This window comes from Amblyraja radiata, chromosome 34 (genome assembly GCF_010909765.2).
Source record: "Amblyraja radiata isolate CabotCenter1 chromosome 34, sAmbRad1.1.pri, whole genome shotgun sequence".
Lineage (NCBI taxonomy): Eukaryota > Metazoa > Chordata > Chondrichthyes > Rajiformes > Rajidae > Amblyraja > Amblyraja radiata.
Window position 1 is genome coordinate 21412215 of NC_045989.1, and position 27330 is coordinate 21439544.

General features: G+C 42.0%; 1 protein-coding gene across 3 annotated transcripts in view; it reads left to right on the top strand.

Moving 5' to 3' along the window:
• The window catches only part of atp8b4 (ATPase phospholipid transporting 8B4 (putative)), a 147774-nt gene extending 121547 nt beyond the window's left edge, over positions 1-26227 (top strand). For all 3 annotated transcript variants that reach the window (XM_033050630.1, XM_033050631.1, XM_033050629.1), the window contains exons 22-29: positions 299-440; positions 1296-1479; positions 2620-2843; positions 4179-4262; positions 5488-5733; positions 20546-20684; positions 22303-22433; positions 23910-26227. In XM_033050630.1, coding sequence (XP_032906521.1) covers positions 299-440; positions 1296-1479; positions 2620-2843; positions 4179-4262; positions 5488-5733; positions 20546-20684; positions 22303-22433; positions 23910-24188 — 1429 coding nt within the window. In that variant the 3' untranslated portion in view covers positions 24189-26227. The remainder of the gene's footprint in view (positions 1-298; positions 441-1295; positions 1480-2619; positions 2844-4178; positions 4263-5487; positions 5734-20545; positions 20685-22302; positions 22434-23909) is intronic.
• The last annotated feature ends 1103 nt before the right edge of the window (positions 26228-27330 follow it).

The window sequence follows — 27330 nt, forward strand, 5'->3', positions numbered from 1 at the left end:
TGCTGGTGGAACATGTGTTTGCAATTTATAATCGTTCAACACGTTGAAAGTGCCCTTTAGGCCCACAAGAAAAAGCCAAGGTGCTGGGGGAACTTAGCAGGTTTCCAACTGGTGTTTTTGAAGTCTGAAGAAGGGTTCTGACCCAAAACGTCACCTTTGCATTTTCTCCAGAGAGGCTGCCTGATTTGCTAAGTTACTCCAGCATCTTTGGTATTTTTATAACACTGATCAATGTATCAATTGTGGAATGTAGTTCCATACACAGTTATGAGGTTCTTACATATTCCTTGCATTCCAGAGCAGCGAGAGAGCAAATGCTGGGGAAACCTATTTGCAATGGACACGTTTTCCCTGAAAAGAATGGACCGTCGCAGTTGAGATCGGTGGTTGAAGAGACCGTGGTGGGAGACTTTGCGCTGATTATTAACGGGCACAGTTTAGTAAGTGTGAAGTGTGTCACGGGGATTTATGCGCAAGTCCTTTTAATGCTCAACAAGTAATCGAATACTGAACCATGGAGACCAGGAAATTATCGCAACGTTGAATACTTCTCAGCTAGGATTACATCGCGAATGTGAAAATTGGTTTTAGCCTTTGGGTTAAGGGAGAAAAAGTCAGTGGTGTTTCCGATCTTGCATCCAGCTCTGATATCTCTGATGTGGTCATGTTTATTTCACAGAAGGTGTAGCAGCATAAATTGTAAAAATTAAACCTTCCTTTCCCCGATTTTTCTAAGTTGGTAAGTTCAGTCATGGTTACGATACGATACGAAACGATATGATAGAACTTTACTTATCCCAGGAGGGAAATTGATCTGCCAACATTCGTATAACACTGGATAAATGAAACATGAAATTAAAGTGACGAGTGGAAAGGATTGGGGATGTGTGAGGATTGGGGAGGGGGAGGGGGAAATCTCAGTCTACCCCACGACAGAAGGGGGAGGACTTGTACAGTTTGATAGCCACAGGGAAGAAGGATCTCCTGTGGCGTTTTGTGCTGCATCTTGGTGGATCCAGTCTGTTGCTGAAGGTACTCCTCAGGTTGACCAGTGTGTCATGGAGGGGGTGGCATGTATTGTCCAGGATGCTCCGCAGTTTGAAGAGCATCCTCCCCTCCAAGACCAACCTCCCGTGAATCCAACTCCGCCCCTCCGTCCTTTAGGTGGTGACTATTTGCATACATTGGGTATGTAAGCAAATAATTTCACTGTGGCTTGTCACATGTGACAATAAAGTATTCATTCATTCATTCAACCGCTGAACCCTTGTTTCTTGTGTTTGTGTGGGTAATAGGCACATGCACTGGAGGCAGACATGAAGCAGGAGTTCCTGAACTTAGCCAGCATGTGCCGGACGGTGATTTGCTGCAGGGTCACGCCGCTGCAGAAGGCTCAGGTGGTGGAACTTGTCAAAATGTACAAGAAAGCTGTCACCTTGGCGATAGGTGACGGAGCAAACGATGTCAGCATGATTAAAAGTAAGACGGATCGCCTTGCTGCTCCAGTTCGTAGATTAGAAATACAGAGATTAGTTTTGTTCCCACTTCATTGCTGTCACTTTTTGCTTTGAGGTGTGAGGAAACTGCCGATGCTGGAATCTGGAGCAAAAAAACCCCATAGTGCTGGACTAACGTTTAGACAGGTACATGGATAGGACAGGTTCAGAGGGATATGGGCCAAACTCAGGCAGATAGATAGGACCAATATAGATGGAGCATATTGACTGGTGTGGGCAAGTTGGGCCAAAGGGCCTGTTTCCACGCTGTAAGACTCTATGACTGTGGGATTCTATAACTCAGTGTCACTTATGACTAAACACCACTATTAGACAAGAGGAACTGCAGATGCTGGTTTACCACACAAAAAAAGACACAAAGTGCTGGAGTAATTTAGCCGATCAGCATCTTTGGAGGACATGGATAGGCAATGTTTTACATTGGGACACTTCTTCAGGCTAATTGCAGTAGGGTGAGGAATGATAGCTGGGAAAGAGAGATGTGGGCAGGACAAAGAATGGCAAGTGATAGGTGGAGACGGGTGAGGGGGAGGACAGTCCTGATCATCATATTCCTGAGAAGATGTAAAAGGCACTGAAGGCCACAGGGCAGATTCCCAAACATGATTCCCAAGCTCTGGAAAATGTAGCTGTGAGGAAAGGTTGGATCAGCTGGGTTGCTTTCTTGGGAATTGGTGAGATTGAGCAAAGGTATAAAACTGAGGGTCCTGGAACGTACAATTAGGAGGGACCTCAGTGTTTGAGCACACAGGTTTGCAATGAGAAGACGCAGACATAAAAAAAAGGGACGAGCGGTTGCCTCACAGCGCGAGAAGCCCGCGTTCAATCCCGACCTCCGGAGCTGTCTATGTGGAGTTTGCACGTTCTCACTGCGACCTCATGGGTTTTCTCCGTGTGTTCCGGTTTCCTCCCACACTCCAAAGATGCACAGGTTTGTAGGTTAATTGGCTTCGGTAAAAATTGTCCCTAGTGTGTAGGATAGTGCTAGTGCACAGGGTAATTGCTGTTCAGCTCGGACTCGGTGGGCCGAAGGGCCTGTTTCTGCGCTGTATCTCTGAACTGAAAGTATCTTTCAAACTTAATACGTTTGTTTTGCCAACAGCTGCACACATCGGAGTGGGTATCAGCGGTCAGGAAGGCATGCAGGCCGTTCTGGCCAGCGACTACTCCATTGGACAGTTCAGATACCTCCAAAGACTTTTGTTGGTCCATGGGAGATGGTCCTATCTACGGATGTGCAGGTTCCTCTACTACTTTTTCTACAAGAACTTTGCATTCACCCTCGTTCACTTCTGGTTTGGTTTCTTCTGTGGCTTCTCTGCGCAGGTTTGTAGTTTCTCTGAAGAGGAGAACATTTTTAAATTTAAATCTTAAGAGCCAATGCATTAATAGCGAATGAGATAGTGAGAGAGGGTGAGAGAGTGTGAGTGAGTGTGAGAGTGAGCGAGAGTGAGCGAGAGTGAGCGAGAGTGAGCGAGAGAGATGACATAGAACTAGTGTGAACGGGCGATCGATGAACTCGGCGGGACATGGGGCCCGTTTACATGCTGTATCTCTGAACTTTAAATAAATGAATGAGGAGAAATAATGATGGATCATAGGCTGAGAAGCTGGCCTGGCACCACAGGGTTGAGCATGTGAGACCTTGGGGAGAACCACTATGTATTTCACTACATGAGGTGAGTGTCCAAAACCAGACCCAGAATGGGACCCACTCTGACTGGTGCCATGTACGTTAGACTTTAATGTCGTGGGCGGCACAATGGCGCAGTGGTAGAGTTGCTGCCTTACAGCGCCAGGGACCCGGGTTCGATCCTGACTGCAGGTGATGTCTGTACGGAGTTTGTACGTTCTCCCCGTGACCCGCGTGGGGTTTCTCCCGGCGCGCCGGTCTCTTCCCACATTCCAGAGATGTGCAGCTTTTGTAGGCTAGTTGGCTTCTGTTAATTGTCCTTAGTGAGTAGGATAGAACTTATGTGAAGGGGTGATCGTTGGTCGAAGTGGACTCCATGGGCCGAAAAGCCTGTTTCCGTGCTGTATCTCTAAATTAAACTTTTGTAACATTGAAAAAAATCTACAAATTTAGTTTTTAACTTTTCAGAGGTGCTATACAGGATCACTCTACTGGTGTGTACATCACAAAAAAAACTGTGGGACATAGTCACAAAACGAATGGCAGTGTCAAAGATGTCTTGCCTGTCTTTAAATGCTTCTGTGCATATCCCAGCAGCACTACCTGACGCAGGCACCGAGGGAAATCCTCAGATTCTATGCCATACACAGAGTCGCCAACATTTCATTGCTTTATTTTTCAGTGAATAGGATTCACCTCACACATTATAAACAAGAATAATGCTACGTGATTATCTACATAATTTCGGATGTGTTCTCAAACAAACGTGTGAGACTTATTTTTAATTATGTAATCCACATCATTTAGTATGTGCAACTTTATAAACTGGCATGTGAAGCCATAAGGTCCAGCCCTGGCACATGTGTTACTGACATTCCAAAATGGCAATAATGCATTTGCGTCTAAAATACTTCACGCAATTCAGTCATCTTTGAATTCACTTTAATCTGTAAAATATAGTAGAGAGATTTATTTTGAAGATTGTAAGCTTGGTATGCACTTATTGGTAACTTTCTTTGTTGTTACAGACTGTGTATGATCAGTGGTTTATAACTCTGTACAACATAGTTTACACATCTCTTCCGGTGCTGGCCATGGGTATATTTGATCAGGTAAGATAACCTATGTAGTAATTTAAATCTGTTTGGAAAGGAATAAAGGAATTAGTTTTGTTTTGTGGCTATATATTATCTTCGAACTTTGCTGATTTGAAGAACATTTCTGAGACTGAGGGGCACCTTTTTCATTCAGAGGGTGGTGGGCATATGGAACGAGCTGCCAGGGGAGGTAGTTCAGTTCAGCTCATTTTATTGTCACGTATACTGAAGTTCAGTGAAAGGTTTTTGTTGCGTGCTAACCAGTCAGCGGAAAGAAAAGACAATCAAGCCACTCACACTAAACAGACACATGATAAGGGAGTAACGTTTAGTGCAAGATAAAGTCAGATTAAAGAGGTAGATAGTAGTTCAGGACTGCTGCGGCAGGTACTATAACAACATTTAAAAGACACTTGGGCAGGTACATGGATAGGAAGGTTTAAAGGGATATCTGCCAAATGCTGGCAAATGAGACTAGCTTAGATCTTGGTCGGCAGGGATGAGTCGGGCCAAAGGGCCTGTTTCCGTGCTGTATGACTTTATGTCAACAAACTTTCCTTCACAACCGAACAGGAAATCAACTAGGACGTTTAAATATCCCAGTAAAGGGAAGGGTTCTTGTGTTAGCCATGATCAGTACATCGTCATTTGGCCCAGACATCTATTAAAGATCACTCTGCTCTGAGCCGGTGTTTGAGTACTCGGGTATTGGATCAATACTCATTATTTCAGCAGAATGTTGATTTGCAGAACATAGAGTCATACAGCAAGGAAATAGGACGAAGATAGGCACAAAACCCCGGAGTAACTCAGCGGGTCAGGCAGCATCTCTGGAGAGAAGGAACGGGTGACTTTTCGGGACTTCGTCGGACTCATCGGAGAGAGGAGGAGAACTTCTTCAAAGTAGGCACACCTTGAGCCGACAAAATGTGTAGGAAGGAGCTGCAGATGCTGGTTTACACCAAAGATAGACACAAAATGCCGGGCCAGGGAGCAACTCCGGAGAAAAGGGATAGGTGACGTTTCGTGTTGAGACCCTTCTTTGGACCGAGGTACAGACACAGGTCCAGATTGAAAGCTAGTTTCTTGTTGATTTCTATACAGCTAAGTACTGTAGCTTCCTGAAAATCTATCAGGGGTTAAATAAGCATGAGCCAAATAAATTTTTCATTATTGAGTGTGACTTTGTTAGTAACTCACTGCTGGGATCTACCTCTCTAATTTTACTCTCTCTCTTTAGGATGTCAATGAACAGAAGAGTCTGGTATACACAAGGCTCTATGAACCTGGACAACTGAATCTGCTTTTCAATAAGCGGGAGTTCTTTATCTGCATCATCCATGGAGTCTATACGTCTATTGTCTTGTTCTTTGTTCCATACGGAGCATTTTGTGATTCAACAAGGGATGATGGGCAGCATCTTTCAGATTATCAGTCGTTTGCGGTTACCGTGGCAACATCCCTAGTGATGGTAGTCAGCGTGCAGGTGAGCTCAGATTTCAAAATGGCCGCACACGAAACGGGTTTCTTCAGCTGGGCACCGCTTGAAAATCATATTTTCAATAATTAGCTTAGTTTAGTTTAGAGATGCAGCGTGGAAATAGGTCCTCCGAGTCTGCGCCAACCAGCGATTGCTCGTACATTACTTCTATATTGCACGCTAGGCGTTTTGCACAATTTTACAGAAGCCAATTAAACCTACAAACCTGTATGGTGGAAACCGGAGCACCCGGAGAAAACCCACGAGGTCACAGGGAGAACGTACAAACTCTGTCCGGGCAGCACCCGAGGTCAGGATTGAACCCTGGTCACTGGTGCTGTGAAGCAGCAACTTTGCCAGCTGTGCCACCGTGCTGCCCTGATTAATTAATTAATTATTGTCTATATTTCTATATATTTATCTGTGTGTTATTGCACTTACGGGTATGTTAAGCTGCAACAAGTAAGAATTTCATTGTTCCATAACCAGCAATTAAACATTCATGTCTCTCATGACTTATAAACAGCAGTTGATATTTTAAAGACAGAGATAGATAGATTCTTGATTAGTACGGGTGTCAGGGGTTATGGGGAGAAGGCAGGAGAATGAGGTTAGGAGGGAGAGATGTATCTGTCATAGAATAGAATACCGGAGTTGACTTGATGGGCCGAATGGCCTAATTCTGCTATTCAGTAACTTAACCTCATGACTTATTGTTCCACCAAGTTTGATAAAATTACAAAGCTGAAAATTCAAACCCTCAGCCGTAGAATTGAAAACCCTACCCACGCACACAATCCACCGGAAAATGGTGCCTCCGAAAATGAATAGTCCCCATTATTGTAATATCTCCTTAAATACATTTTTACTTCAACAGACGTCTCAGAGCACCAGTGGCACTTCCTTCATGAGATATAACATCCCACTTCAATTAATTCTATCTAAATTCACACCTGTACAATTTTCAGATGGTATCCAATCTTAGGGTTTTCAAATTAACATTTTCTTTGAGGTGACTGACAGTCACCAAATGGGAGAGAGTTATTCAATTAATTCGGAATAGCTGGATGAATGGGCCACACTTATGAGTCTGAACCACAGTTGCCATTGTGTTGATGAACCATGCGATTCGGTTACATTTAACGCTGTGTGGCACATTTGACGCATCTTGAATTATGAAATTGGGCTAATTTTCCCACAAACAACACTGAAAACTGAGAGGAAATGAACAGTGAGATATATCTGAGTTATAGTTGTCTTTCATCTTCCTCTTTCCTTCCCTCCGACCCATTCCCCCCACGTCCCTACCCCCAGCTTTAGTTTAACAGTTTAGAGATACAGCAGGGAAACAGGCCCTTCGGCCCACCGAGTCCACGCTATCCAGCGATCCCCAAGCACTTACGCTATCATGCACACACCAGGAACAGCATACAATTATACAATTACAATGATACCAACCAAGCCAATTAACCTACAAACCTGTACGTCTTTGGAGTGTGGGAGGAAACCGAAGATGCTGGAGAAAACCCACGCAGGTCACGGGGAGAACGTACAAACTCCGTACAGACAGCGCCCGTAGTCAGGATCGAACCCGGGTCTCTGGCACTGTGAGGCAGCAACTCTACCGCTGCCCCACTCACTCTTCACTCACATTTCACTCTTCCTTGCCTCTCTACACCTGACCCCCTTTATCACCGTTACCCCTCCGACCTTTGCCCCATACGCCACACACCTGCCGGTCACCTCCCCCCTCACCTGTATCCACCTATCACTTGCCAGGCTTTGCCCCACCTCCCACCTCTTTTACAGCTTTCTCCCCACTTCTCCATTCAGTCTGAAGAAGCGTTCTGACGTAAAACGTCGCCTGTCCATTCCTTACACAGATGCTGCCTGACCTGTTGAGTTCCTCCAGCACTTTATGTTTTGAAGCAGTGGACACTATCATTTATATTGGACCAGATAGAAGTATATAAGATTAAGAGGGGCTTTAGAGTTGCAGCCTTAGAGACCCAGGTTCAATCCTCACTATAGGTGCTGTCTATACGGAATTTGCTCATTTTTCCTGTGACTGCGTGGGTTTTCTCCGGGTGCTCCGGTTTCCTCCCACATTCCTAAGACATGCAGCTTGTAGGTTAATTGGCTCCTGTAAATTGTCTCTAGTGTGTAGGACAGGACTAGTGCACGGGCGAACGTGGGTCGGCACAGACTCGGTGGCCTGAACGGGCCTGTTTCCACTCTGTATTTCCAAACTAAATAACATAATATGTTGTTATTACATCGAACAATGTGGACATGATGTCAACAGATTCAAAGAGAGAAGAATGGGGCAAAAGCAGTTAACTAACGCTGCAGCGGCAACACTTTTGACAGGACGAACAAGCCTTGAGTGGATATTGTTATTCAAGGAACGTATTTATAAAAGACACTCAAGATATTGGCCACAAGAGCAAATTATGCCATGAACTAGGAATCCGGACAGCTTCTATCTGTCAGCAAAGGTTGTGGTGGAAGTGGATTTGGACTAGGGTTTCTATTTTAAAATTTGCCAAGGTTAAATTGCCTGTTAATCCACTGTGCGGGACACAGAGAGATGGAGTATTTTGCTCAATTTGACAGCCAATATCAGCACGAAACATTCTGAGGTCAATTGTAGCCAGTCGAAAGGACAGAAGTATTTTTAATGGGATTAATCAACTGCATATGTGTTTAATATAGAAAGACAGTCATATCAATTCAGAAATCAATAACTAGTGAGAGTGATGAAACGTGATCAGTAAAATTGTGCAGCGACCTCCAGAAACTGATACCTGTCAAAACTCCTGATATATTGATCGCCTCAAATGACTCGGCTCGCAATCATGCAGCTCGAGATCACAGACATCGGGAAATGATGAACCCTGGACGGCCCTGAATGTGTCAGTTCCTTTTGCAATTGTGGTGGCAGCAAATGGGGAAGCGAAAGGGCTTTGGAGATGCAGTATACCTACCCAACATCAGAGTAGATATGGACCTGATGCACTGTAATGCTGAGAGCCATCTTCTGTACTTTGTACCTTCCCTTTTGTCATACCTATTGTACTTGAGTTTGACTCCATTGTATTTATGCGTAGTATTATCCGAATACTAGTCACCGTGCCTTGGTTCACGTGACAATAATAAGTCTGGACCTAAACCTAGAAAAGGATCTGAAGGGTTGCAGAATAGATTCGGGACATTTATCTGTGCACTATTTTCTGTTTTTCTTCTTCTTCTTATGTTCTTGTGGCTGAGGAGTTCCAAGAATTTCATACACAGATTGGCAAGATGCCACTATGTTAGACAACAAACATCAGGCTTTTGAATATTAGTAAAAACCAATAAAACTTTAAACCCAGAACTGTCTTGGTGGCAACAGGGACTTTGGGCCTTTGGTTTGTTTTGAACAAATTTTGAGATTTTTTTCTTATTAGTTGTCTGATTATTATGTGATCTATCGAGTATTGTGTTTGTGGGCCTGTTATGCTTTTGTAAGTAATGCCCCTGTCCCACTTAGGAAACCTGAACGGAAACCTCTGGAGACTTTGCGCCCCACCCAAGGTTTCCGTGCGGTTCCCGGAGGTTTTTGTCAGTCTCCCTACCTGCTTCCACTGCCTGCAACCTCCGGCAACCACCTGCATCCTCCGGCAACCACCTGCAACCTCCGGGAACTGCACGGAAACCTTGGGCGGGGCGCAAAGTCTCCAGAGGTTTCCGTTCAGGTTTCCTAAGTGGGGCAGGGGCATAAGAATTTCAGTGTTCAGTTTTAGCGCTTACGGCAATTAAACCACTATGTAGAAACAAAGAACTGCAGATGCTGGTTTCAACCCAAGATAGACACAAAGTGCAGGTGTAACTCAGCAGTCATGCAGCATCTCTGGAGAACAAGGATAGGTGCTGTTTTGAGTCGGGACTCTTCTTCAGACTCCTTCTTCACTGTTTTGTTCTGGCCTTCTCTATCTTTCAGCCTGAAGTAGGGTCCCGATCCGAAACGTCCCTTACCCTTGTTCTCCAGAGATGCTGCCTGACCCGCTGAGTTACTCCAGCACTTGGTGTCCATCTTTGACAATTAAGCATTCTTGACTCTGGAGTTCCAGAATTGGGATAACTCTCCCTCAATACAAGATACGCAAGTTGGAAAATCTAGTGAGACGGAAAATAAGGAATTGAAACCATATCCTTCTGGTAGGGTCCAGAATTCAGTACAATCTCAAATGTGAGCGGGAAAGGAGAAATGTGAAATATGTGATCATGGAATCACTATATCACTGTGCTGTGACCATTTAGAAGCTTCCCCTTAATTTTCTCTCTGTGGTGAATGAGATCAGGGGCTAATTACAACAAGAGCCCTTGTAACAACTACAACATGACCTTGAATTTGAAAACAGAATGGATCAGTGGTTATTTTTAAAAGCCATATATACAGTTGGACAAAGCAATGTTGGATGCTTTTCGTTAAACAGCAGGTGAAAGGTGCAGTCCTGATGTGGGCATCAAGTTAATGAGAAGCTCAAATGTGACCTGGCCTTATGACAAATGCTGGCATGCATTTGTCAACATTTCTTTTCAATTAAGGTTTTTTTTTTGTAATATATTTTTTTATTAAAGGTAATCAATTACAATGCTTCAAACAACTTTATATCAAATTAATTCAATTTGCATTAAGTAAAACACTAGTAATACTTATCTACTGTTTTTTTAGAAATAATGATAGAGAAAGAATAGAGGAAGAATAAATCATTAAGAGAGTGATTAAATAATAATTTGATTATATATAGGAAAGAAAAGAGAAACGAAAAAAAAAAAAAAAAAAAAAAAAAAAAAAAAAAAAAAAAAAACATTTTTAGTAACCACAATATGTATTATTAATAACACTACTACAAGTGATAGTATCAATAAAGACATATATGTAATTCCAATATAAAAATGAATTATTCTCACCAAATCCCGCAGGGTGCACGTCGAGCTGTGTTGCCAAGAACAGCTACTTCTCTAAATACTGTATATATGGAGACCATATCTGTTCAAAAGAATTATACTTGTCCAATAGGACAAATCTAATTCTTTCCAGATGTAACGTCTCCATCATCTCTGTTGCCCACATTTTGGTTGTGGGGGATAATGTTCCCTTCCAAAATTTCAATATGATTTTTTTTCCAATTATTAAACAGTAATCAAAGAAATTTCTTTGATTTACTGTAAGTGATAGATGTAAATCCGGAATTCCAAATATTATTAGCTTTGGGTTAGGGTCCAATTTAACTTTGATGACTTCAGAAATAACTTTAAAGATTTCTGTCCAGTAATAATTCAATTTAGGACATGTAACGAAACTATGTATTAAATTTGCCTCTGCTTTCTTGCACTTATCACAAATAGCGGAGAGATTCGGAAAAATACTATTTAATTTAGTTTTCGAATAATGTAACCTATATAATACTTTAAATTGTATCAGTATATGTCTGGCGTTTAATGAACACCGGTGTATTCGTTGTAGACTTTCTTCCCAGTTTTCTTTTGTTATAGCCAATCCCATTTCATTTTCCCATGCTTGACGATATACTTCCGTTATTGGATTCTCCTTATCCAAAATGATGTTATATATATAGGCTATTAATTTTTCTGTATTTGGATATAAATTAAACAGATCATCTAACAATCCTGCTTCTTTATTTTTATAATCTTGTGTATTGGATTTAATATAATCTCTAATTTGTAAATACCTAAACAAATGTTGTGGAGACAATCCATAAATATCTTGTAACTCCTGGAATAAAAGAAATTTTCCTTTTCTATACAGATGTTCTATCCTTGTAATTCCTAAATCATCCCATTGTTTAAACCCCCCATCTAATATAGCAGGTTTAAACGATGGATTATTCATAATTGGTAATCTAAATGAGAGATTATCCAAGTGTAGAGTCTTAACTATTTGTTTCCAAATACGTCTATTATTATATATTATTAGGTTGTCTTTATAATATTTTTTTTGTACTTCCGTTGGTGCAAAAATTATCGAACCTACATTGAAAGGTAGACAGTCCTCCTTTTCTATATTTAACCATGTCGGTTCATGATCCATATTTACCCACCAGAAATTCATATTCTTAATCTGAACAGCCCAAAAATAATATAAAAAGTTTGGAAGTGCTAATCCTCCATTTATCTTAGCTTTACATAGATGTTTTTTATTTATTCTGTGATTTTTATAATCCCAAATAAAGCTATTGACAATATTATCAATTTTTTTAAAAAAAGTTTTCGGAAGAAAAAAAGGAATAGCCTGAAACAAATATAACAACTGCGGTAGAAATACCATCTTTATGGCACTTATTCTACCAATCATGGATATAGGCAGTGTTTTCCAATATAAAATATTTTTTCTAAGTTTATCTAATAGTTGAGGATAGTTGGATTTTATTAATGCGTTATGAGTTTTAGTTACGTTAATCCCTAAATATTTAAGTTTGTCTGTAACTACTTTTAATGGGTATTGTTGTAATGTATTAAGATTTATTCCTGTTATTGGCATAATCTCGCTTTTATCCCAATTAATCCTATACCCAGAAAATGCACCAAACTTAGTTATAATGTTTAGCAGGTTGGGAATACTAATTTCCGGTTTTGTAATATAAATCAAAACATCATCTGCATATAAAGAAATTTTATTAATTGTTGTATCAGTATTATAGCCATATATTTCAGGTTCAGATCTAATTTTTTCCGCCAATGGTTCTATCACCAATGCGAACAATAAGGGTGATAACGGACATCCCTGTCTGCATCCCCTAGAGAGTTTAAATTTGGCTGATAAAATTTGGTTAGTCAAAATTCTTGCCATAGGATTCGAGTATAAAATTCTTACCCATTTACAAAATCTATCCCCCAATTGAAACTTTTCCATTATATTAAATAAATACATCCATTCCACCTGATCAAACGCTTTTTCTGCATCTAGTGATATAACCGCTAGTTCCGTATCTCGTATTCTTTTTGAATATATAATATTAAACAAACGTCTGAGATTATGGGATGAGTAACGTTTTGGGATAAAACCTGTTTGATCATAATGTATTAATTTAGAGATCACTAAACTTAATCTCCTAGATAAGACCTTAGTTAATATTTTTTGGTCTGTATTTAAAAGGGCAATCGCTCTATATGATCCAGGATCTTCCAAATCCTTATCTACTTTAGGGATGAGTGTAATTGTGGATTCATTTAAAGATTCTGGTAATTTTCCTTGGTCATATGCATATCTATACATTATTTGTAATCTTGGGGAAATCAGATCTTGAAATTTTTTATAAAATTCTGCACTCAGGCCATCTGGGCCCGCTGCTTTTCCGTTCTTAAGCGAACTAATTGATTCTATAATATCTTTTACTGTTATTTCAGCATTTAACAATTCTCTACCTTCCTGATCTAAGCTATTGATTTGACATTCTTGTAAAAATATTTCCATACTATCTGTTTGTCCTGTTAGTTTTGACGAATAAAGGTTTTTATAATATTGTAAAAATCTATCATTAATATCTTTTGGAGTAATTAATATATTTCCATACTCAGATCTAATTCCGTGTATCATCTTCTCATCTTCTAATTTTCTAAGCTGTCGTGCTAGTAATTTTTGTGGCTTATCTCCAAATTCAAAATACACTTGCTTAGTTTGTTGAAAAAGTTTAATCACTTGATTAGAATATATTTTATTTAATCTATATTTTACTGATGCAATTTTATTACTTAACTCTTTGGAAGGCTGTTTTATATTTTCATTATCTAGACGTTTTATCTCATTTTCTAAATTTTGTTCTATTTTTCGATTTTCTTTATTGAGATGTGCTTGTGCGGATATTATTGCGCCACGCATGAATGCCTTAAATGTGTCCCAAAATAGTGATGGAGAAGTTTCAGGATTATCATTAGTTTCAAAAAATAATTTAATCTGATCCATCACATATTTACAACAGTCATTGTCCTTTAATATCTGAGGGTTAAATCTCCAGGTAGTAGATTTATTAGATATATCTTTTAATTTTATCTTAAATGTTAATGGCGCATGATCCGAGATGATAATATTATGATATTTTGCATCATACGTAAAGGGAAGTAATTTAGAATCTATTAAAAAATAATCTATCCTCGAATAGGTTCCATGTACGGGCGAGAAAAAAGAATATTCTCGTCCGGATGGGTTATCTAACCTCCAGATGTCTTTAATATTAGATGTATTGATAAAAGCATTTATGAATTTACTTGATTTCGAGGCAGCTTTCCTTTTTGCGGATGATCTATCTAGATAATTATCTAAAGTACAATTTAAATCACCTCCAATTATTAAATTGTGTTGAGTGGATATAGGAATATTATTAAATATTTTCTTAAAAAATAATGGATTATCAAAATTAGGGGCATATATATTCATTAAAATTACCTTTTTTGAATATAATTCCCCTGTAATTATTACATATCTGCCTTCTTTATCCTCTATAATAGAACTTTGTATGAAAGGTATACCTTTGCGAATAATTATTGCAACTCCTCTAGATTTATGAATAAATGTAGAATGATACACCTTAGAAATCCATTTAGCTGTTAATCTATGTTGAGCATCTTTTTTAAGATGAGTCTCTTGAAGGAAAATGACATCTGTCTTCAATCTGTTCAACTGAGCTAATACCTTTCCCCTTTTAATTGGTTCATTAATGCCTTTTACATTCCAACTGCAGAAGGTTACTCCATCACCCCCAGTCTTCACCTTTATATCATGCATTTTACTATTAGGGCGGCTTTTTTTGGAGTAGCCTTCTTGACTCACCCAGCTCCCCGTTGCACCCGGACATCAATCCAATGAGAATTTCTTTCCACCTTAATCCACATCTATGTCTTCTTAAACTAAATACACAATATCCTTCACATCTACATTCAAATAATATATAATATAAGATCAATAAAAAACAAAAACAATAAGAAATATCAATAATAAAAAAAAAGTAAAGGGTGTTAATAGGGTGCTCAGAAAAAAAAAGAAACTACACTTGTATAGTGTGTAGTATGTGAAGGTGAAAGCCACACTAACGTGGCCATTAATCTACAGACTTCCGTTTTTTTAATAAAAAAAAGATGTTGATTATACCAGCTCCTATCTCAAATGCTATATATATTGGGGTGGGGTACTAACTTTATATACTTAGTACTTAGTAATTATTTCTATTATTCATATTACTATTTGCTAATTACTAATATCAATTGTATTTAATACTATAATATGTAATACTATTATCATGGAATAATTAAATATTTTCTAATAATTAATACAGAACTACTATTAAATGCCCATTATTCCACTTCCTTCTAAGTGAGTATTTCATAACCACAGGTCGATGATAAAAGTTCAGTCCTCTCCTTCTCCCTCGGGTTCTTCCTCCGCATCTTCTCTCTCTTCATCTTCTGGCTTCTGCTGTATGCCTCGGGCGAATTTCAATGCTTCAGTATGCTTAACGAAACGATATTCCTTGTCATCATAAGTTACTCTCAGTATTGCTGGGTACATCAAGCCATATCTCAGATTCTTAGTATTCTGTACATTCCTCAGAATACCTTTTGTTTCTTTAAATAGAGCTCTTTTCTTGGCCACTTCTGCAGGAAAGTCTCTAAAAATACTGATGTTGTCTCCCTCGTATTTCAGGTTTCTCTTTTTTATTATTATCTTCATCATTTCTTCGAAGACATGGTCAAAGGCCACTTTTACAATCATTTGTCTGGGCGGTGAACCTATCCCAGGGGCCCGTCTTAGAGCCCTATGTGCACGGCTCAACAGGGGTTCATGATCCAAATTCAAAATATCCATTAAAAGTTTTGCAACAAATTTTCGAGGATCTTGACTCCCCTCACGACCTTCGCTCAGACCAACTATACGCAAATTTTTACGGCGTTGGCGTCCCTCCAGATCGATACATTTCTCGTTTGTTTTATGTAATAATTCTAAGAGGCGTTTGTTCTCGGCACGGAGTTTTTCGGTCTCCTTAGTATTCACTTCAGCAATTTTAGTTAGCTCTTTAATTGCTTCGCCTTGTTGGTCTAGCGAAATTATAGTAGGATCTATCTTGTCATCCAGCTTTCTTTCCATCCCAGCAGCTATTTCCTTTACATCCTCAATTTGAGTTTGTAACTCGGCATTAGCCTTTTCCTTCCACTCATCCATCATACTTTTTACCGTCGTTATAACTTGTTTTATTAAGTCTTCTTTATCTTCTTTATTTTTCTCGTGAGACACCAGCATATCCGCTTTTAAACTTTTTATCTCCTCCATATACTCCTTCCTCTGCTTCTTTATCTCCTCCATATACTCCTTCCTCTGCTTCTTTATCTCACCTAGAATGGTAGTCTTAAGTTCCTCCATTTCAGCTTTCCTCTGTGAGATATCTTCTTGAGAAGCAGAAGCAGCAGCAGCTCCAGAGCTGAGGCCAGTTTCCCTTCTCGTAGATTTTTTTCCAGCGGTGGGGGTGGGGGAGCGCTGGGTCATAATTTCTTCTTAAAATCGCGCGCCTGATGACGTCACGCACCTTTTAAACGCTGCCGGAGCCGTTCACAATCGATCTCCTGTGGTAAGTGCGTTTGTTTGACCCTTTTACCCCCGTTTTAAATACAGTTTTTTTCGGAGCTGTAATGGCGCGATTCCACTCACATCGTGGCGCCAACCGGAAGTCTCTCAATTAAGGTTTTTGTGCAATTGATTAAATACTGTGGCGTTCAAAGTTGAACAGATATTCCTGATTAGAACATAAAACAGTGCAAACACGACGCCAAGTTAAACTAATCTCTTCTGCAAGCATGTATTCCATATCTCTCCATTCCCTGCGTTGCCATGTGCCCATCTAAAACCACTTAAACGCCCCTGTTGTAACAGCCTCCAATGCCACCTCTGGCCGTGTGTTCCAGGCACCCACCACTCTCTGTGTAAAGGTCTTGCCCTGCTTATCTCCTTGAACTTTCCACCTCTCGCCTAAAGTTATATTAAGCTTAACCTTAAAGCTTAAAGCTACCGGTAGAGTTGCTGCCTTATGCCCCTGTCCCACTTCGGAAACCTGAACGGAAACCTCTGGAGACTTTGCGCCCCACCCAAGGTTTCCGTGCGGTTCCCGGAGGTTTTTGTCAGTCTCCCTACCTGCTTCCACTACCTGCATCCTCCGGCAACCACCTGCAACCTCCAGGAACCGCACGGAAACCTTCGGTGGGGCGCAAAGTCTCCAGAGGTTTCCGTTCAGGTTTCCTAAGTGGGACAGGGGCATTACAGTGTCAGTGACCCGAGTTTGATCCTGACTACGGGTGCTGTCTGTACAGAGTTTGTACGTTCTCCCCTTGACCTGCGTGGGTTTTCTCTGGGAGCTCCGGTTTCCCCCTACATTCCAAAGACGTACAGGCTTGTAAGCTAATTGTAAATTGTCCATAGTGTGTGTAGGATAGTGTAAGTGTGTGGGGATCACTGGTCGGCAACACCAAGCCCCTAAATCAGCTTCTTAAGGCATCGAGGAACAGGTAATAAATGCAAGCAAAACCTTCACACCAGAACTTAATAATTTTCAAGAAGGGCGGCATGGTGGCGCAGCGGTAGAGTTGCTGTCTAACAGGGCCAGAGACCCTGACTCTGGTTGCTGTCTGTATGGAGTTTGTACATTCTCTGCATGACCACGTTGGTTTTCTCCGGGTGCTCTGGTTTCCTCCCACACTCCAAAGACATGCAGGTTTGTAGGTTAATTGGCTTCGTTAAATATTATAAATTGTCCCGAGTGTGTGTAGGATGTGTACGGGGTGATCGCTGGCCGGCACAGACTCGGGTGGGATGAAGGACCTGTCTCCGCACTTTATCTCTGAATTAAACTAACCCAGTCTAGTCTTTGAAATTTTCACCCTGGAAACAGGTTCTGACTGTCCACCTTATCCACGCCTCTCACAATTTTTATCTGGTCTCCCCTCAGCCCCTGACACTCCAAATAAAACAATACAGGTTTGTCCAACCTTCTTCAGGCGAGGTCTGAAGCAGGGTCTGGACCCGAAACATCACCTATTCCTTTTCTCCAGCGATGCTGCCTGACCCACTGAGTTACTCCAGCTTTCTGTGTCTGTTTTCATATTAAATCCGAATTATGGCACCAGGAGGCAAGAAGGCAAACTGAATTTTGAGACTGAATCATAAATGCAATTCAACGGATTGAAATTCTTCTCCACCTTCAAGACCAGATGTGTTTGTAAAGTGGTTCTAATGACAAGCTTGTTGCATTATGAATGACCTTGGTCATTCGGGCTGCAAATTGCAGCTTTGGAAGATTAATGTAATTATATATTACAGGAAGCCCTTAGTAACTTTATTTGATGGTGTTAAATGATATGTACAGAGAGGTTAACTGATCTGAGAGTAGAAGGGATAACTGATGGAAGCTTTCTCTCAGCAAGTCAGATTTGACTCAAAGATCCTTGATAGGTACATGGTTATGAAGCGGTTAACATTAATGGGACAGAGCTGTTAAAACAAGCAGGTGAGTAGCTTTATGTTTGGAAGTGGAATGTATATGCTTTCACTCTTTGTGAGAATTGAACCTTTCCAACATAGAACGTTACACAGTACAGCGCAGGAACAGGCCCTTCGGCCCACAATGTCCGTGCCGAACATGATGCCTAGTACAACTGATCTTCTCTGTCTGCACGCTATCCACATCCCTCCATTCCCTATCATGTGCCTATCTAAAAGCTTCTTAAAGAGCACTATTGTATCTGCCTCCACTACCACCACCCATGGCACCTCAGTATCTCATTGCTGTTTATAGAACATTGAAATATGCAAAAAGCTGCTAGTACTTCCAGCATTACAACTGTGAGTAAAACACAAAGTGCTGGAGTCACTCAACAGATAGGGTAACGTCTCTGGGGGACATGGACAAAGGTTGAGATTGGAACTCATCTTCAGTGAGAACTACAACTTCAAATTCTCCTTGAAAGTATTTATTTGGTTGTAAAGAGTTTCTTGATACAAAACATCACCCATTCCTTCTCTCCGGAGATGCTGCCTGTCCCGCTGAGTTACTCCAGAATGTTGTGTCTATCTTGGGTATTAAACCAGCATCTGCAGTTCCTTCCTGCACACTTCTTGATATGCCTGTTCCTTTTGCAGAATTCCACTCTTTCCTATTCCCTGGCGGAGTTAAATGCACATCATAAGAAGCATCTCAGTTTATTCAGTATTGTATTATAATTAAAAAGCGCTGCAGTAACTCAGCACATCAGGCGGCATCTCTGGGGAATATGGATAGGTGACGTTTCAGGTCACGATCCTTCTTCAGGCTGATTGTGGTGGGGTTTGGAGAAAGCCGGAAGAGAGGAGGGACAGGACTACACCTGGCAAGTGATAGGTGGATGGAGGGGGGGGGGGGGGAGGGGGGGTTCTTGGTGGGCAGTTTGTTGGACAATGGCCAAAGATGAAAAAAAAATGTTGTGGGATATGAATAGAAATGGTGTGAATTGTGAAGCGGGAGGGCAGGAATACGGATGGAAGGGTAGGGAGAAGGGGAGAAATGGGCACGGGTTCAGGAGGAGAGGGGGGGATTAGAAAGAAGAGGGAGGAGAAGGGAGACGAGGGGTAGAGGGGATTGCAGCGAGTCACCTAAAAGTAGAGAAATCAAATCTTCGCACCATTAGGTGGTAAGCTGCCCGAGCAGGTATAATTATTTTAGAGTCAATAATATATCATTATTATTGTTATAGAGGCAATATGATTTCGGGTTTCGGCCCGAAACGTCGCCTATTTCCTTCGCTCCATAGATGCTGCTGCACCCGCTGAGTTTCCCCAGCAATTTTGTGTACCTTCGATATTCCAGCATCTGCAGTTCCCTTTTGAACACAATAATGGGATATTATTCACTCTAATATATCACAGTGCAACCAGTGGACTATAATGCCACCTGCAGGACAAATAGTGGCATCCACCAAAGAGAATGAAAATTGTAACGACAAAAGAGGCAGCAGTGGTTCAGCACGGTGGTGCAGCTGGTATTGCCGCTGCCTCACAGCGCTAGAGACCCCGGTTCGATCCTGACGTCGGGTGCTGTCTGTGTGGAGTTTCCACCTTCTCCCTGTGACCGCGTGGGTTTCCTCCGGGTGCTCTGGTTGCCTCCCACATCCCGAAGACGTGCTGGTTTGCAGGTTAATTGGCCATGTGCAAAATTGCCCCCCCCCCCTAGTGTGTAGAGAGTGGATGCGAAAGTGGGATAGTGTGAAGGGGTACACAAAATTGCTGGGGAAACTCAGCGGGTGCAGCAGCATCTATGGAGCGAAGGAAATAGGCGACGTTTCGGGCCGAAACCCTTCTTCAGACTGATGGGGGGTGGGGGGGGGGAGAAAGAAGGAAAAGGGGAGGAGGAGGAGGAGGAGCCCGAGGGCGGGCGGATGGGAGGGTGGGAGGAGACAGCTAGAGGGTTAAGGAAGGGGAGGAGACAGCAAGGGCTAGCAAAATTGGGAGAATTCAATGTTAATGCCATACGGACGCAAGGTCCCCAGACGGAATATGAGGTGCTGTTCCTCCAATTTCCGCTGTTGCTCACTCTGGCAATGGAGGAGACCCAGGACAGAGAGGTCGGATTGGGAATGGGAGGGGGAGTTGAAGTGCTGAGCCACCGGGAGTTCAGGTAGGTTATTGCGGACCGATCAATGTTCTGCGCTGAGTCAGTGGGCCGAAGGGCCTGTTTCCGTGCTGTCTCTCTAGAACTAAAACTAAAACTAAAAAAGCTTTTTTTTCTGATTTTCTTCGCAGATTGGGCTTGACACTAGCTATTGGACAGCGGTCAATCACTTCTTCATATGGGGCAGTGTGATGGTTTATTTTTCCATCTTGTTTGCGATGCATAGTAACGGACTCTTCTCGATATTTCCAGGCCAATTCCCGTTTGTTGGTAAGCCTCCTGAACCTTAACTTACGCTACATAAACGCAGGAAGTAATTAGTTCGGTGGGGCATTACAAATCATATTCTATCACCACTTGCATACATTAATGTTTGAATCTTAATGATACCTAAATCATCATCATCATCCTGTGCATACTTTTAGATTAGAGAATAAATACAATTCCACCTACTGTCGCAATGGACAGACACAGTGCTGGAGTAACTCAACGGCTCTGGGGAAAGGCAATAGGTGACGTTTCGCATCGGAACCCTTCTTCAGACTGAAAGATAGAGAAGGCCAGAACAAACCAGGGCCGGCAACAGATGACCTCAGGAAGGGTGGAGTCCATAATGGCCCATTGTTGGCTGGAGAAGATGTTCTAACGACAGGGATACAAGGATGTGGAACTAGTAGGATGACTAGGGTGGTGAAGGGGGGAGTGGGGGGAAAGGAGTGAAGGAGTTACTTGAAATTGAAGAAACCAACGTTCAAACAGCTGGGTTGTAAGCTGCAATGGTTTTGTCCTGGTTTGGATCGTATTTTTAATTTAACACTAATAGCAGGAATTGGTCTAAGGATGAGGAAGTCATGATGCTCTGTAAGACTTTGGTTCGGTCACATTTGGAGTATTGTGTGCAGTTCTGGTCTCTTCTTTATAAGAAGGATGAGGAGGCTTTGTATAGGGTGCGGAAGAGGTTTACCGGAATGCTGCCTGAATTAGCGGGTATTAGCTGAAAGGAGAGTTCAACAAACTAGGATTGTTCCATCACGAATGCCAGAGTTTCATTTCAGTTTAGTTTCATTTATTGTCACGTGTACCGAGGTACAGTCAATAAAGTTTAGTTGCGTGCTATCAGGTCAGCGGAAAGGCAACAATTGGCGAGAATTACAATCACAGCCGTCCACAGCGTACAGATACAGGATAAAGGGAATAATGATTAAAGGTAGTCCGAGTGTTTCCAATGGGGTCGATGGGAGCTCAGGACAGCTCACCAGTTGTTGAGAGGATGGTTCAGTTGCCTGATGACTGCTGGGAAGAAACTGCCCCCTGAATTGAGAGGAGATGTGATGAAAGTATGTAAAATTATGAGAGGCATAGATAGGGTAGAAAGTCAGAGCAGGGTGGAGATGTCAAAGACTAGGAGGCATAGCTTTAAGGGGAGATGGGCAAAGTTTAAATATGTGGGACAGGTTTTTAACCCAGAGGGTGGTGGGTGCTGGAACACACTGTCAGAGGTGGTGGTGGTGGGGCCAGATACGGCCGTTGCATTTAAGAGGCTTTTAGATAGGTACACGGATGGGCTGGGAATTGGAGGGATGTGGATCATGTGTAGGGCGGAGGAGATTAGTTTATCGCCATCACGATCAGCACAGATATTGTGGGCTGAACTATGTTCCATGTAAATACATTTACCAGTCCATTTTGAAAAATATGAAAGAAAAATATTTACACACTGCCAATATTTTACAGAACTCTCTCTGGTATTGAGGCAACTCGTTAAGATTTTGATACTTGCCACAAAGGAATAGGAACGTGCTTACACATTTATTAAAATTAAAAGTGTCGGACAAAGTTCAGAATCAACATTTTGGATACTTATTTTAACACTCTTTTTTGCCTGTAGGAAATGCTCGGAATTCCCTGATCCATGTCACTGTGTGGCTGATTATAATCGTAACCACGGTGATGTGCATCATACCAGTGGTGGTGTTCAGGTTCCTGAAATTGGATTTGAAACCAAGCTTAAGTGACAAGGTATCACTCAGTTCTTTACTCTGGCTGGATTTTTATCGGTGTCTGGATGAATTCAGGCACTGGCTTATTCACTGCAACTTACTCTGACTGACCTTATTTCCATCCTTAGGTACACAAAAAAAGCTGGAGAAACTCAGCGGGTGCAGCAGCATCTGTGGAGCGAAGGAAATAGGCAACGTTTCGGCCCGAAACATTGCCTATTTCCTTCGCTCCACAGATGCTGCTGCACCCGCTGAGTTTCTCCAGCTTTTTTGTGTACCTTCGATTTTCCAGCATCTGCAGTTCCTTCTTAAACACTTATTTCCCTCCTTGCCTGAATAGCATGAATATGGGCATGGATCTAGTTCAGCGGGTGAGGCAGCAACTCTGGAGAGAAGGACTGGGCGACCTTTCATGTCGACCCTAAAAACATCGCCCATTCATCCTCTCAAGAGATGCTGCCTCACCCGCTGAGTTACTCCAGCATTTTGTGCCTACCTTCGATTTAAACCAGCATCGTGCAGTTCTTTCTTACACACTGATATGATATGTTCTATATTCGTGCCTACTATATTCCGTTGTGCTGATTCAAAGCAAGAATTTCATTGTTCTATCTGGGACACATGACAATAAACTCTCTTGACTCTTGACTTCATCTAGTTTAGTTTATATACAGCGCGGAAACAGTCCGAGTCCGAGTCCGCACCGACCTGCGGTCCCCTCAGACTAACATTATCCTACACACACCAGAAACAATTTACATTTTTACCAAGCCAATTAACAGGGGTAACGTACAAACACTGTACAGAATGCACCCGTAGTCAGGATCGAACCCGGGTTTCTGGCGCTGTAAGGCAGCAACTCTACCATTGCGCCACCGAGCCGCCCCATTAGGAGGGCAGGACCATAGTTCGAGGCAGCACAGCGCAGAAAGTAGTTAGTCTGACAAAGCATCGTAAATCGTTGTGAAAAAGTTACCCCTCAGAATCCCATTGAATCTTTCCCCCACTCACCTTAAACCTATGTTCTCTGGTTCTCAATTCCACTACTCTTGGCATGAGGCTCTGTGTGTCTACCCGATCTATTCCTCTCAAGATTTTGTACACCTCTATAAGATCATCCCTCATCCTCCTGAGCTCCAAGAAATAGAGTCCCCGTCTGCTCAACTTCTCCCTGTAGCTCCGGCTTGTGCATCTACCCAATCTATTCCCCTCGTGATCTTGTACACCTCCATAAGATCAGGTGTCGTAGGTAGACTAAAGTGCTGGAGAAACTCAGCGGGTGCGGCAGTATCTATGGAGCGAAGGAAATGGCCATAGATGCTGCCGCACCCACTGAGTTTCTCCAGCACTTTTGTCTACCTTCGATTTTCCAGCATCTGCACAGTTCCTTCTTGAACAGATCATGTGTCGTTGTGGACCCGGTGTGCCGACGGGGCCTGTTTCCATGCTGTGTCTTTCAATGACTCTAATCGTGGTGCTCTTGCGTCATTTGCAGGTGCGATACATGCAACGGGCAAGGAAGAAACTGCGGCCGACCACGCACCGCATGCGGCGAGTGAACCGCACCAGTTCGCGGAGGTCGGGCTACGCCTTCGCCCACCAGGAAGGCTTTGGCGAGCTGATCACTTCAGGACGCAACATGCGCTTCAATAACCCGTCGCCGGCCTTGACCGGCAGGTTCATGCTGAGCAGCACCAGCTGGATCGAGAACCTGCGCAAGAAGACGACGGATGCCGTCAGCATGAACAGCAGCGAGAAAAATGTAAAACTGTAGGGCCTCAGCTCTGCAGCGGAAAGGGTGCTTCTCCTCACTTTATACCTGCCCATGGTGTACACTGCGCTGCAGACCTCGATAGAGCTTGAACCAATCACCTGGTGAAAAGGCACAGTGAACTCTCCTTTCGTGGAGCCGTGGCATATTAATGTTATAAAAGCTGCCCGCTGATTATAGTTACAAGGTGGACTCTCTCCTCTCTGGCAAGATGGTTAACAATGGTTCAATGGTTAGAATATCTTCTGCTGTGAACGTGGGGATGAACGAACGTCCAGTTGAAGCACTTGTTCGTATAACCGTTGACATCCCCATTACGGCACAAGCTTGTGTTCCCACGCTGTAAATATTTTTTTACCCTTTTTGGTCAACAAAACATTTTTTTACAAATCAAAACAAACAATGGTTGCAATGATTCATGCTGCTCAACCTAAATAGACGTTTGCAAGCAAGATCACAGAGCTTTTGAAAATGGAGGATTTACTTTGCAACGTATATGTAATATAAATCTTTTTTTTTTCACTTCAGGGCCCCAATTTATATTGTATTCTGTCTAAGAATGTTACTCTGTGGTCCTGTTGCTGTGCCCTCATTTGAGGAACTAGTGCCTTTTCAAGGTCTCCTTTCACGAGGAGACAATTGATTTATATCTGAATGTATGTATATTTTTTTGAAAACCTTACTCTGCAATTACAAACACCTACTGCTTTTGACGGTTCGGTAAACAGTCACATTTTCACGATCTTTCTTCGGTGAAATACAATGGTAACCCATGCAAATTGTTGGAGTATATCTGCAATACGTTTTCTCCAAGCCAGTGCTCGATTCAGTTATTCCGTAGATTAGGACCACATTTTTTCCGAAATGGAAAAATCAAAGCGGGAATGTCTGTTTTAAGACTTTTGGATTCATTTATCTGCTTGCTGTTTTTCTTCCCTCGTTCAAATGCATCGTTACTCCGATGCTGCTTTTAATTTCCAGTTATGTTTTTATTTCCCATTTCCATCCTCGAGAGGGTTTTGCTTTCCAGTCAATTACTCAAGAAAAGGGAAAACACACTCCCTTGACATCAGTCTGAAGAAGGGACTCGACCCGAAACGTCACCCATTCCTTCTCTCTAGAAATGCTGCCTGTCCCGTTGGGCTACTCCAGCTTTTTCTGTCTATACTCGAGAAAAGGATTGACTTTGTGTTGAAAACAAACTGTTTCTTTTTTTATTGCTGTGTGGCAAATTTGGGAGGCAAAATGTCCTCAGGATCTTGAGATGCGTAGCACCATGTGATTGGGGTCTTGACATAAAACCTACGCATTGAAGTTATCGCATTACTCATTGTAAACACTTTTGCAATCTCCTGTACACTCTCCCAATTCCTGATCACTGGGAAAAGAAGGACAAACCTGTGGTTCCATTCGTGCTCATGTTTCCAATATACTTCTCCGCTTACAGTATCATTTGCACATGAATGTTTTAGTAACATTTGGATGGGAACATGGATCGGACAGGTTTCGAGGGATATGGGCCAAACACAGGCAGGCGGGACTAGTGTAGATGGGGCATGATGGCCGGTGTGGGCAAGTTGGGCCGAAGGGCCTGTTTCCACGCTGTATCACTCTACGACTCTGTGAGCTGACTTGTCACTTTGTCATATCATTGTTTTCACTCTTTATCCTCCAGAGCCTTACGAATTCTCAATCACATCATCTCAAACAATTGAGGAAGGTTTAGTGCTGAAGCCTTGCCTGGTGTAAATCAACCTCTGACTCTTATGGGACAAAAATGCTATAAGAATTGAAGAGACAAAAAGGGTCCATGCATCAATTCAACACAACAGCCTTAAATCAATCATTTCCTATTATCTCTATAACTGACCAACTGAATTCAATCCTTTAATCGTGACAAAACTGCCATGTCTATATGCAAATTTATGTACTCTGTGCTTACTGGTAGCAAATTATATATTGTAATCCTTTGTTTTATTAGTTCAGGTCTCACAAAAATAATGTCTAGTAGATTACAAAATATCAGTATCATCTTGAACTGTAGAAGGGTTTCAGACCTTGTTATTTTGAATCTAAGGTATTTATTTAAGTGGCACAGCTTGTCAAACTTCTCCGGGGTAAACTTGTTCAAAATGTAGTTTTTATTTGATGCAGCACATCAGATGATCTGCTAACTACTTTGGAAAGAGAATTATAATCCTTCCCTGTTCAGGTAGTTTTCGTTAAGCAAAATATTATTGCAGCACTCTAGTGAAGAAGTTAATGCTAAAGGAACTCATCTGTTCAGGCAGCATCTATGTAGGAATGGACAGACAACGTTTCAGCTTGGGACTTCAGGCTGAAGATGGGTCCCGACTCCAAACTTGGTCTGTCCATTCCCTCCACAGATGCTGCCTAACTTACTGGGTCTCGACCCGAAACATCACCCATTCCTTCTCTCCAGAGATGCTGCCTGTCCCGCTGAGTTGCTCCAGCATTATGTGTCTCTCTTCGGTTTAAACCAGCATTTCCAGTTCTTTCCTAAACAGAGTTCCTCGATATTCCATCATCTGCAGCCTGCATTTCTGAAGAATTTAGATTGACATGGGTCTAAAAATACCGCTGGTACTAAAGATTCAAGTGCCGTGTGATCTGCCATTTTTGCGCTAAGCAAGTGCAGCAAACCCTCATGGGTCACAGTTGATTCCATTAGCTTCTTTCATTAAGTTAATTTGCTTCTTATCTTCAGCCTTATATGATACTTATAACTTGTTTTCTATTCTTAAAATTATATATTTTGAATACTATTTTCTTGTTAGTTCAGTGTTTGATGCTTTGAAGTGCTTTTGTACTTTCCTGTTTCAGAGTCTGTTGATGGCTCGGTTTGTTATTGAGCAGGTTTTTTTCCCATTTCGCTCTACATTCCCACTTCAGTTCACATTCCGTCTGAAACTCCTCTTCCAGTAACTGATGCCCACTGCGATTGTCCGACCAGTGGTCCACCAGACAAGAGAAAACTTTATTTCTTTGAAGATCCTTGTGCTGCGCTTGAGATGAAATTCTTCCGTTTATTCTCTCAAATCATTTTGAGAGAATAAACTGAACTTCCAGAACAGAATTGAATCTCGTTCAGTCAGGGCAGCACAGTGGCACAGCGGTAGAGTTG